This window comes from Nomascus leucogenys, chromosome 23 (assembly GCF_006542625.1).
Source record: "Nomascus leucogenys isolate Asia chromosome 23, Asia_NLE_v1, whole genome shotgun sequence".
NCBI lineage: Eukaryota > Metazoa > Chordata > Mammalia > Primates > Hylobatidae > Nomascus > Nomascus leucogenys.
Genome location: NC_044403.1, coordinates 19,049,452 through 19,062,103, shown reverse-complemented (window position 1 = coordinate 19,062,103; position 12,652 = coordinate 19,049,452). Strand labels below are relative to the sequence as shown.

Here is a 12,652-nt window from a genome sequence, read left to right as displayed (position 1 = left end):
GCGATTCTCCTGCCTCAGCCTCCCAAGTAGTTAGGATTACAGGCACCTGCCACCACGCCCAGCTAATTTTTATATTTTTAGTAGAGATGGGGTTTCACCATGTTGGCCAGGCTTGTCTCGAACTCCTGACCTCAGGTGATCCGCCCGTCTAGGCGTCCCAAACTGCTGGGATTACAGGCATGAGCCGCTGCACCTGGCCTAGGAATTTATTTCTTACAGTTATGGAGTTATTAAATTTCAACAAGAGTTTTGGAAGAGACAAATATTAAAAGCATAGCACACTATTATAACTTTTAAGATTGTAAGAGTGCTGTTTGTATTTTGGGATATTATGATTTGATTGAGTTTGTAGGGAGGAATTTATTGGTACATTATTTTATAATTACAAAAATATGTACATAGGATTTTAGATTTCATAATGAATAAATTTATTATCAGACAATTATCATAATCATGATTAATTCAATGCCAGTTATTAAAAAACTACTTATTGGGTGGGCTAGGTGTGGTGGTTCAAGCCTGTACTCCCAAAGTCCCAGCACTTTGGGAGCCCCAGGCGGGTGAATAACGAGGTCAGGAGTTCCAGACCAGCATGGCCAAGATGGTGAAACCCTGACTCTACTAAAAATACAAAAATTAGCGGGGCATGGTGGTGGGCGCCTGTAGTCCCAGCTACTTGGGAGGCTGAGGCAGAGAATTGTTTGAACCTGGGAGGTGGAGTTTGCAGACAGCCGAGATCGCACCACTGCACTCCAGCCTGGGTGACAGAGCTAGACTCCATCTCAAAAAAACGAACACAAACTACTTATGGGTAATTAAAACATCAGCTTGTAAATGTTGCAAAGGAATGATAGGAAAAACATAGAATCTACATTTAAAATAAAGTGCGTAATGAGAGGCTTTGAGTTGTCAGAAGGAAGTGTGATATGGTTTTTCTGTGTCCCCACCCAAATCTCACCTTGAATGGTAATAATCCCCATGTATCAGGGGCAGGGCCAGTTGGAGATAATTGAATCATGGGGGCAGTTTCCCCCATACTGTTCTCATGGTAGTGAGTAAGTCTCAAGAGATCTAATGGTTGTATAAATGGTAGTTTCCCTGCACAACTCTCTTTGCCTGCTGCCATTAAGATGTGACTTTGCTCCTCCTTCACCTTCCGTCATAATTGTAAGCCCCCCCTACAGCTATATGGAACAGTGAGTCAATTAAACCTCTTTCCTTTGCAAATTACCCAGTGTTGAGTATGTCTTTATTAGCAGTGTGAGAACGGACTAATACGGTAAATTGGTACTGGGAGTGGGGTGCTGCATAAGGATACCCGAAAATGTGGAAGCGACTTTGGAATTAGGTAACAGGCAGAGGTTGGAACAGTTTGGAGGGCTCAGAATAAGATAGAAAGATGTGGAAAAGTTTGGAACCTCCTAGAGACTTGTTGAATAGCTTTGGCCAAAATGCTGATAGTGATATGGACGATAAAGTCCAGGCTGAGGTGGTCTCAGATGGAGATGAGGAACTTGTTGGGAACTGGAGCAAAGGTGACTCTTGTTATGCTTTAGCAAAGAGACTGTTGGCACTTTGCCCCTGCCCTAGAGATCTGTGGAACTCTGAACTTGAGAGATGATTTAGGGTTTCTAGTGAAGAAATTTCTAAGCAGCAAAGCATTCGAGAGATTATTTGAATCCTGTTAAAAGCATTCAGTTTTATGTATTCACAAAGATATGGTTTGTAACTGGAACTTATGTTTCAAAAGGAAGCAGAGCATAAAAGTAGAAAATTTGCAGCCTGACAATGTGATGGAAAAGAAAAACCCATTTTCTAAGAAGAAATTCAAGCCAGCTGCAGAAATTTTCATAAGCAATCAGGAGCCAAATGTTAATCACCAAGACAATGGGGGAAATGTTTCCAGGGCATGTCAGAGGTCTTCAGGCAGCCTCTCCCATCACAGGCCTGGAGGCCTAGGAGGAAAAAGTGATTTTGTGGGCTGGACCCTGAGCCTTGCTGCTTTGTCCTTTCTCAGGGCTTAGTGCCCTGCGTCCCAGCCGTGGCTAAAAGGGGCCAACATACAGCTCAGGCCATTGCTTCAGAGGGTGCAAGCCCCAAGTCTTGGAGGCTTACATGTGGTGTTGGGCCTACGGGTGCACAGAAGAATTGAGGTTTGGGAACCTCTGCCTAGTTTTCAGTGGATGTATGGAAATGCCTGGATGTCCAGGGAAAGGCATGCTGCAGTAGTGGAGCGCTCATGGAGAACCTCTGCTAGGGCAGTATAGAAGGGAAATGTGGGGTGGGAGCCCCCAGAGTCCCCACTGGGGCACTACCTAGTGGACCTGTGAGAAGAGGGCCGCCTTCCTCCAGACCCTAGAATGATAGATCCACCAATAGCTTGCACCCCACACCTGAAAAAGCTGCAGACACTCAAAAACACTAGATGGGAAAGCAGCCATGAAGGGGGCTGTACCCTGCAAAGCCACAGGGGCAGAGTTGCCCAAGACCATGGGAACCCACCTTTGCATCGACATGACCTGGATGTGAGACATGGAGTCAAAGGAGATCATTTTGGAGTTTTAAGATTTGACCACCCGCTGGGTTTTGGACTTGCATGAGGCCTGTAGCCCTTTTGTTTTGGACAATGTATCCCATGGAATGGGTATATTTACCCAATGCCTGTACCCTCATTGTATCTAGGAAGTAACTAACTTGCTTTTGATTTTACAGGCTCATAGATGGAAGGAAATTGCCTTGTCTCAGATAAGACTTTGGACTGTGGACTTTTGAGTTAATGCTGAAATCAGTTAAGACTTTGGGGACTGTTGGGAAGGCATGATTGGCTTTGAAATGTAAGGACATGAGATTTGGGAGGGGCCGGGGTGGAATGATATGGTTTGGCTGTGTCCCCACCCAAATCTCATCTTGAATTGTAATAATCCCCACATGTTAAGGTTGAGGCCACGGGGAGATAATTTAATCATGGGGCGGTTTCTCCCATACTGTTCTTGTGGTAGTGAATAAGTCTTAAGAGATTTGATGGTTTTATAAATGAGAGTTCCCCTGCACAAGCTCTCTTTGCCTGCTGCCATGTAAGATGTGACTTTGCTCCTTCTTCACCTTCCACCATGATTGTGAGGTTTCCCAGCTATGTGGAACTGTGAGTCGATTAAACATCTTTTCTTTATAAATTACCCCATCTTGGGTATGTCTTTAACAGCATGAGAACAGACCAATACAAAGTGTGAAAGTGTTGGGTGCTTGAAGGATGGAAACGAATAGGTACAGAAAGAGAGAAATGTCAAGGACACATCTGTCACACTTGGGAATTTTACTAAGGACCTCCAAACCACATTGCAAACTCTTGGTTTTCCATTTGCCACAACTGTATCAAGTTGCTGTAACTCCAGTGATACCCTTAATAGTCCTGGTTTGACCTTTGGTTGCATGAGTAAGTTACATCTTGTACTGACTTTGTAATGTGGCTCTAACTATTCACAGACCTTGAAAAATAGAAGATAGTAGTCAATGTTCAGCTAACTTAGAATAATGATAGACATGAAAGATAAACTTAATACTCAATCTGACTATACCAAAGGAAAAAATGTCAGTTTCACTAGTAAATCTTGACACAAGGAAGTGGAAGAACTATATCTGTATTCATTGCATAAAAAGTAATGACACAAAAAGAGATTTGAATTTAATCTTTTCACTAATCATAAATAAAGCATGAAGAAGATAACTTAGACCATTATAAACATGTTGCTTTTTATTTTACTAAGTTCTTTACATATGCTGTCTCATTGAATAAAACAACAATCCTGCTAATTAGATGGTATTATCATCACTCTACAGAGAGGACTAAAGAGAGGTTTAAGTGGTCTGCCCATGTTTACACTAGACACTGTCAGAACAAAGCCTCAAATGCAGATTTTCTAACACCAGGTCCAGTCTTACCCATAATACACCAAACTGCACACCAACCAAGTTTTCTTGAGGCCCATGAATCAATTGAAAATACGTCTAAAACATTTGGTGGTATGTGCAGTGGGGAATAATGGTGTGGGATTATTTTACCAGATTTTCAAAGGAATTCATGATAAAAAAAAATGCTAAGAACCACTGACCTATACTGTAAGATCCCTGAAATAAGGAACTTAGTTTGTTTTATTCTTGCTTGTACCCCAGCATTACTATAACGCCTAGCACTACTATAATGCCTAGTACCAATATAATGAAAGGTGGTAAGGACTTATAAATTTGTGGATGAATCAATAGAATATGTCATATAATTTAAGATATTTTTCTGATGCTATTTTTGTATGACATGAAATTGTTCTGATAATTTGCTTTCCCTTGAATTATACAATAATCTATATAGATATTTTATACATTATTCCAAATAATCCAAATAAAGTTCTTAAAATTTGGGGGAGATAAACATTTTAACTAGATCATCAGTGTATCTGGTTGCAGGAGCCAAACAGCACCTGAGGTAAGGTTAAAAAAAAAATTAGAATTCAATTTAATTGATATCCAAGGGACAAAAAGAGTTATTCACATTGATAAAAGGTACAACCTCTAAAGAAGGCATGGTTTAAATAACTCACAATCACATTTTATAAAATAACTATGATTTAAAATATGATACATTGACAGAAACAAAAACATAGCAGGGGACAACAAGATACTATCAGGCACATATATATCAGGTAGACAAAAACCAATGATTAGTTTTTACTTTCAAAATACAATTAATAACATTGAGTACAGCTCTAAGTTGAATGTTATATTTTGAAGTATATACCATGCTTTCTTGTTCAGGAACCATGAAATAGTTTCAAATATTGGTCACAAATAGAACTTCAGTAATATCCAAAATGAATTGCTCAGGTCACATTCTTTAGTCCAAATTTATATAGAAATTAATATAGATAATTAAAACAGGAAAACATTTCAACTACCTAAAATATTAACCTCTTCAATAAGTGAGTTAAGATGAAGTAAAAATAAAATCATAGATTACTTAGGAAGTAATAAAATACACTGTAACATTTTAAGAGTTTATATGTGGCTAAAGCTATAAATAAATACACAGCCATAAATTATGGTGTTATTTAATTAATTAATCTGTTTTTGAGACAGGGTCTTGCCTTGTCACCCAGGCTAGAGTGCAGTGGCTCACTGCCGCCTTGACCTCCCAGGCTCCAGTGATTGTCCTACCTCAGCCTCCCAAGTAACTGGGACTACAGGCACATGCCACCATGTCCTGCTAATTTTTGTATTTTTTTGGTAGAGACAGAGTTTCGTCATGTTGCCCAAGCTAGTCTCGAACTCCTGGGCTCAAGCGATCCACCCATCTCAAACTCAGAATGCTGGGATTTCAAGCGGAGCCACCACGCCAGACCAATGGTGTTATTTTAAAAACAAAGAATCTAAAATGAACTGAGGAAAAAAGAAGAAATGCAAAAGAAAACCATAAAAATTAAAAAATATTAGAATATAAGAAATAACAATAAAAATTATTAAACATTTCTAAAAGGATAAGTTGATAATTTCTTGAAGAAACTAACAGACAAATTTCTGAAAAAATTTAATCAGAAGAAAAGATAAAACAAAATTAGAATGAGCAAGGTGGGCCGGGCGCGGTGGGTCATGCCTGTATCCCAGCACTCAATAGGTGGGCAGATCACCTGAGGTCAGGAGTTGGAGACCAGCCTGGCCAACATGGCGAAACCTCGTCTCTACTAAAAGTACAAAAATTAGCCGGGCATGGTGGTGGGCGCCTGTAATCCCAGCTACTCAGGAGGCTGAGGCAGGAGAATAGCTTGAACCCAGGAGGTGGAGATTGCAGTGAGCTGAGATCGCGCCACTGCATCTAGCCTGGGTGACAATAGGGAAACTCCGTCTCAAAAAAATAAAAAAAAGGAAATGAGCAGGGTGACAGACATGAGTTTTTTTAAGGAGTTTTTATTATTAGAAAGTGCCATGTGAGTATAAATTTTCTCTAATAATTTTTTGATAAAATATATGGCTTTAAAGGGAAGTATAAATTACCAGATTTAACACAGATAAAAGTTGTAAGTCCAAACAGACAAAAATAAAAATGGTGAAAGAACCTGAAAATATAACCAAACATCATCTCCAGGGCAGGAACAGGTAATTATCATAGTGCGTAATTTTTAGAAAACAGAAATATATGAAAAGCAACTCAGTTTATTTTATTAAAACGTTGCCATAGTATCTAAATATATAAAAAATTTTCCCCAAAACTGTATTTTATTTTTTATTTTTGAGATGGGGGTCTCACTATGTTGCCCATGCTGTTCTTGAACTTCTGGACTCAAGCAATCCTCCCGCCTTGGCCTCCCAAAGTGCTGAGATTACAGGCATGAGCTACTGCAGCCAGCCAAATTTCCCTAAAACTTTAATAAGTTTTATTTAAAATTTTAGGTCAGAAGTTCCTTCTTTCAAGGAATTTACAGACAAGTCAGGGAAGACATACGAATCAAACTATAGTTAGTGAAATACACTTCCAGCAGTCTGGCAAACACTATCTGAATAACCCTTCCACGGTTGAGAAACGGGGACAGTTACACACTGTTGTTGGGAATGCAAATTAGTTCAGCCTATGTGGAAAGCTGTTTGGAGATTTCTCAAAGAGCTAAAAATGGAATTACCATTTGACCCAGCAATCCCATACTGGGTGTATACTCAGAGGAAAATAAATCGTTCTACCAAAAAGACACCTGCACTCGTATGTTTACCATAACACCATTCACAATAGCAAAGGCATGGAATCAACCCAGGTGCCCATCAATGGTGGACTGGATAAAGAAAATGTGGTACGTATACACCACGGAATACTATACAGCCATTAAAAAGAATGAAATCACGTCCTTTGCAGCAACGTGGATGCAAGCTGGAGGCCATTAGCCTAATCAAATCAATGCAGAAACAGAAAAACAAATACTGCATGTCCTCACTTGTAAGTCGGAACTCAACATTGTGTACACATGGACACAAAGATAGGAACAATAGACACTGGTGTTAAAAAAAGTAGAGGTTCCTCTTCAAAGACTTTCTTCCCCATCTAATTAGGAATAAATAGTAACTTTCCTTAGAAGCAAAATTTATTCAAAGACCTGTGCTAACATTCTTAAATATCTGCTAGCTGTAATAAAGAAATCAATGTACTTTACTCTCTTATCTCCCACAATTTAGCCTAAATATTTGCCCTGGCATGCTTATACTGGTCCAAGCAAGCATTAGGTCATAGCCTGTTCCTCTTCCTTATTTGAAGGTGTTTTTACCTTTCTCAGCATTCCACAAGTTACTTCCTTCCTTTGTTCTCCTCTGCCTTTGCCTTTTAAAAAGTTCTGAGTTGCTAGCCAGTCGGGACAAATACAGAATGTGAGGTCCCGTTCCAGCCAGTGGAAATTGGACACAGCAGTAGTGTGGACCCATCAGGTTATAAATGACCCTGACTCCTTTGTTGTGTACTCTCGTGACAAAACTGCTAGCGAGTGTACCCTTTCTGCAGAAAGTAAAAATGGCCTTGCTGAAGAAATTAAATTTATGTTCAAGTGCTGTTTCTTTATGGCACTGGGGAACAAGCATTTCTACCACTGGGGATTCATGGGAAGGGAGGGAGTGGGGCAAGGGTTGAAAAACTAAAAAACTACCTATTGGGTACTATGTTTGCTACTTGGGTGATGGGGTCATCAGAAGCCTGAACCTCAGCATTATGCAAATACTCATGTAACAAACCTGCATGTGTATCCCTTGAATCTTGGAAAAAAAAATTTAAAAAATAAATCTAGGGATACACTGGAGAATAAGCCTTGGGAATAAGCTGTAAGAAGTAAAACTTGACTCTTCTAATAGCCTAGGATACTCAAAACAGGGCTAAAGTGGCCCCAGTCCATAGCAGTATGTGACCCAAAAAAACAAGCAAATGCTAATTCTCTCTGGAGGCAGCATGCTCAATTTAGTTTCTGACTCCCACAGATGACCTTCAACCACATGTAAGTTCAGAATAAAAATGCTGAACATATGAAGACACAAGTACTGATGTGTCAGCAGAGAAACAAAACATTCGCTGTAAACCACTGTTAAGTCATATTGGATTTATCTGTTAATTTTGACTGCAAAATATTTCACCATAATTTATTCGTCCACTCTCTTGTCAATGGGCATTTGGTTTGTTGTTGCTATTGTGAGCAGTTCTACTAAGAACTTTAATGACCATGCCTCCTGAGGCATTCATGCTATCATTTCCTTTAGGTAAATACCCAGAGGTGGAATTGCTGCTTGACCATATATGTGAATCTATCTTAAACTTCACAAGATAATGCAAACCCTTAGTTTCAAAAATAATTGAAACAATTTATACTCCTAACAGCAATATGAGATTCTGTGTAACATTTGTTAATTTTTGTCAATCTACTGAGTCCAAAGTTGTATTTCATTGTGGTCTTTTTTTTTTTTTGAGAGAGTCTTGAGCGCAGTGGCTGATCTCGGCTCACTGCAACCTCTCTCTCCAGGGTTCAAGTGATTCTCGTGCCTCAGCCCCCGAGTAACAGGGATTACAGGTGTGTACCACCATGCCCAGCTAACTTTTTGTATTTTTAGTAGAAACAGGGTTTCACCATGTGGCCCAGGCTGGTTTCGAATTCCTGTCCAAGTGATTTGCCCACTTCGGCCTCCCAAAGTGCTGGGATTACAGGCATGAGCCAACATGCCCAGAGTCAGTGTGGTCTCATTTTGTAGTTTCTTGATGACTAATCAAGCTGAACATCTCTTCTTACGCTTATCAGCCATGTTTTTCCAGTCTTTTGCCCGTTTTTCAATGGGCTTGTTTGAACTTGGTTTCAATTTTTATTCAACTAGTTGCCTAGTTCATTGCATTATTCTTGGACAAAGGACAGATTAAATATACAACATTAGGAGATTCTCCAAATATACCCTGCCTGGAAAATACTCTGGCATTTGTTGCTTTTTCCCCAAATTTGGTGTGGCCTTCTTCTTCAATGGGTCATTAGCTCAGAACAGATGGCACCTGTGCTCTTTGAAGATACCCATACACTTGGCTGACAAAATTTGTCCTTTTGCATACCAATAGTATTTGATTTATACCACTCTGTTAGAGCAAACCACATGTGTAGAACTACACGTCTTTCCCCTTTGTCTCCTAGAAAAACAGGAGCTTCTTGATGGCAGTAACTTGCTCATTTATCTCTGAATCAAAATATGCTTGGAAAAGAGGCACTAAATAAATGTTCAAAATTCAAAAGGGATGACTTTGCTACAGGATCAAATTTCAATGCATTCCATTCACTTTAAACATTTTATAATTCTTATTTTATGTAGAGATGGGGTCTCACTATGTTGGCCATGCTGGTCTCAAACTCCTGGCCTCCAGCAATCCTACTGCCTCATCCTTCCCAAAGTGCTGGGATTATAGCCACCCCCACCCCGCCCCACTCATTCACATTTTAAGTGAGGCATTACAGTTTTAAGTCAAGTTCTTTAACATTTTCAGTAAGCAATTTTATTGTTAATAGTAAACTTCAGAAAATCTTGGTCATTTTCAGTTTGAGATATTCTGTTCAGTTATTGAACCATGTGACCCAGTTTTGGTTTGGAAGACATGATTACTGTCAGGACTGGGTACTTACTATAACATAGGACTCACAGTCACAGACAAAAATAAATATTTCCTGGGTTTGGATAATTAGGTTATATTTTATAAAGAACAAAACGCAAACAAAAAAAATAACTATGCTACAAGGGAAAATATAAGTTCTATTCTGATCAAAGAATTGAGACCACTACAAAAAAAAAACAAACCAAAACCCAAAACCATAAAATATTTAAACAATTCCATATAAATTAAATACTTAAGAGTTTTAATTGTCATACAAATATCTACAGTATTTCTATCCTCCATCGGGGCCCTAACTTTCATCCTTAATTTATGTGAAACCCAAAATCACGCATTTGGTCATGCAACAAATATTAAGGGCATAAAAGTATGCCAGACTCTATTTCTTTTAAGTAACTCAATTTTTCACTTGCATTAAAGAAAATTGAACTTCTGCGAGTGTCTCACTGTTCTAGAAATTAAACTAACACCAGTATTGTGTACTCACTTGAAGTCTTTATGGAGTAGGAGAAAGTACTTACAAGTGACATGTCAGCAAAAAGGAACGGGGGAGCCTTCCTGGCAGAAGAGGCGGCAAATGTCAAGATCAAGCGGTGCGGAATCCTTTGCCAGCTGGGTTCAAATCTTGACTCCAGTTCTTTAACCCCTGGGGCTGGGAAACTTATAATGACTTCAGCCCACCACACCAAGGAAGCTAAATGACTTCTCCATGTTTAGAAAAGCTAGAGCAAGACCAAGCGTGGTGGCTCACGCCTGAAATCCCAGCATTTTGGGAGGCGGAGACGGGTGAATCACTTGAGGCCAGGAGTTCAAGACCAGCCTGGCCAACACGGCGAAACCCCGTATCTACTAAAAAAAATACAAAAATTAGCCGGGCGTGGTGGCGCAGGCCTGTAATCCCAGCCACTCGGGAGGCTGAGGCAGGTGAATCGCTTGAACCCGGAAGGCGGAGGCTGCAGTGAGCCGAGATCGTGCTACTGCACTCCAGCCTCGGGGGCAGAGCTAGACTCGGTCTCGAAGAGAAAGGAAAAAAGAAAAAAGAAAAGGTAGAGAAGGGGCAGATTACTTAACGCGGCATGGATCACACCGCATCCTGGGGTGCTAAGCCTAATGAGAAGTTAGGAAGGACAGAGCCAGGAGTAGAGCCAGGCTGTTAGGCTGAGCTTTACCGGAGGCCGGGGCGACCCCTACGGCCTGCACGCAGGCTGATCACCAGGTCTTCAGCCCCCTACCCTCGCCTACTGGAAAGTGTGCTTAACTGGTAGCACCAGCCCCACCTTTCTCCAAAACCCTCACTACACCCCGGGAGTACTGGGTAGGACCACGCGGCTTGGTAATCCCACAGCTGTCTCTTACATTCTCACTGAACTTATTAGAATCTAACCCGCCGCCCGTTTCCCTTCTAGACCCCCAAGGCTGCTCTCAACAGGGCCTTTACTCGGAAGCCAGGGCTTACCTCCCGGCTGCGATAGGGTCATTTGTGGTGGGCATGACACTGCCCGGAGCGGAGGATTCCCGGCAACTTGGCGACCTGCAGGCGATCTGGCCTTTCATGCCGGCGTGACCGCCACTGCCTGCCTGCCAACTCCACGCCCGGCGCCAGGTGGCCGAGCAGGACGCCACGCGCTCGGCGTAGGCAACTTTACGCAGCTGGCTACGAGAACCGCAGGGTGCCGCGAGTTTCGCCCGGCCGCCTTAATCTCAGCATCTGAGCTTGGTCACCCTTCACTCACAACGTCAGCGATGAAGTAAAATAGTACACTACAACGCGCCACACTAGGGCTGCATTCAGCTTTCGGGCTTGCAGGTAGCGGCGTGCTGCGACCTCCCATTTCCTGCGACCTAGCAGGCCCTGCACACGCACGAACCGCCCTATGACGCGTGACGCTCACCCCTGAAGGCCGGCAGGAAGTCACCTAAGCCCTGATTTACATGGAAGCCATCCGATACGTGCTTATGGGCCAACGACTCGGCCGCTTAGAAGCCCATGACCAGTTCTAACACTGGGGCTTTGGAGAAGCACTCTTCTAAACAAAATCCGCAGTCTGGGAGGTCACTACTGCGTTGCGCGGCACCTCCAGGGTCGTTTCTAAGTACAGGCGGACTCCCCGCGCCCGCCAAGCCTAATCCCGAGCAGATGCTCGGGCCGCCGAATGTCCCATTCCCGGTATCCGGAAGGCGGCATCAAAGGGCTGATATTTACCCGTTATCTAGGAAGTGTTAACAGCTCTTTCTGTGACAGTTTGGGGGCCCTGAAAAGGGCCTTTTGGAGTCTGTAGAAAAGCTGTGGGGATAGCTCAGCCGCCAAAACCATAGAGGGTGCGACCCTGGCGTTTCAGCGCGTACACCACATCCATGGCCGTGACGGTCTTGCGCTTGGCGTGCTCCGTGTAAGTCACCGCGTCGCGGATCACGTTTTCCAGGAAGACTTTGAGGACTCCCCGGGTCTCCTCGTAGATGAGACCAGAAATGCGCTTGACGCCCCCACGTCGGGCGAGACGGCGGATCGCAGGCTTTGTAATGCCTTGGATATTATCCCGCAGCACCTTCCGGTGGCGCTTGGCGCCTCCCTTACCCAGCCCCTTGCCACCTTTACCTCGCCCAGACATTCTGAAGGCACAGCTCCTACTCAGCAGAAAATCGGGCTGCTCAGTGTGATTTCCAGTCACAGACCAGGGTTTATATTCTCTCGATGCGGACCTGTTTGAAAACATCAAAAAAGTGGGCGGAGCTCTAGGCCCCACCTCTGGAGACAAGCTATAGTTGTTAAGTCCAGGAAGCAGGCAGCGAAACCAGCCTGATTTTTTTGTTGTTTGCTCTTTTGGGAAAACTTTTTCTGATATTTGGAGAAAGGTTCATGGTAATACATTTTAAAGTTAAAACAGTATCAGCTAAAAGAATTTATATTGCCTTTTCTCAGCGCTTAAATAAAAGTAGGCCAGATCCTATGCACGTTCCTTGTTCTGTCCCTCCCTCCTGTTTTTTCAAACGGAATTCCTGACT

General features: G+C 42.2%; 1 protein-coding gene across 2 annotated transcripts in view; it reads right to left on the bottom strand.

Annotated features, from left to right (window-relative positions):
* Positions 1–12,329, bottom strand: part of LOC100597440 (histone H4) — a 28,524-nt gene extending 16,195 nt beyond the window's left edge. Inside the window, exons 1-2 of one of the 2 annotated variants that reach the window (XM_030804723.1) lie at positions 11,106–12,329; positions 10,137–10,207 (exon numbers count right to left, since the gene is read on the bottom strand). In XM_030804723.1, the coding sequence (XP_030660583.1) occupies positions 11,947–12,258 (312 nt within the window). In that variant the 5' untranslated portion in view covers positions 12,259–12,329 and the 3' untranslated portion in view covers positions 10,137–10,207; positions 11,106–11,946. Of the gene's footprint in view, positions 1–9,392; positions 10,208–11,105 lie in introns of those variants that run through there. The other variant, XM_030804722.1, reaches the window with a different exon arrangement.
* Positions 12,330–12,652: the final 323 nt, after the last annotated feature.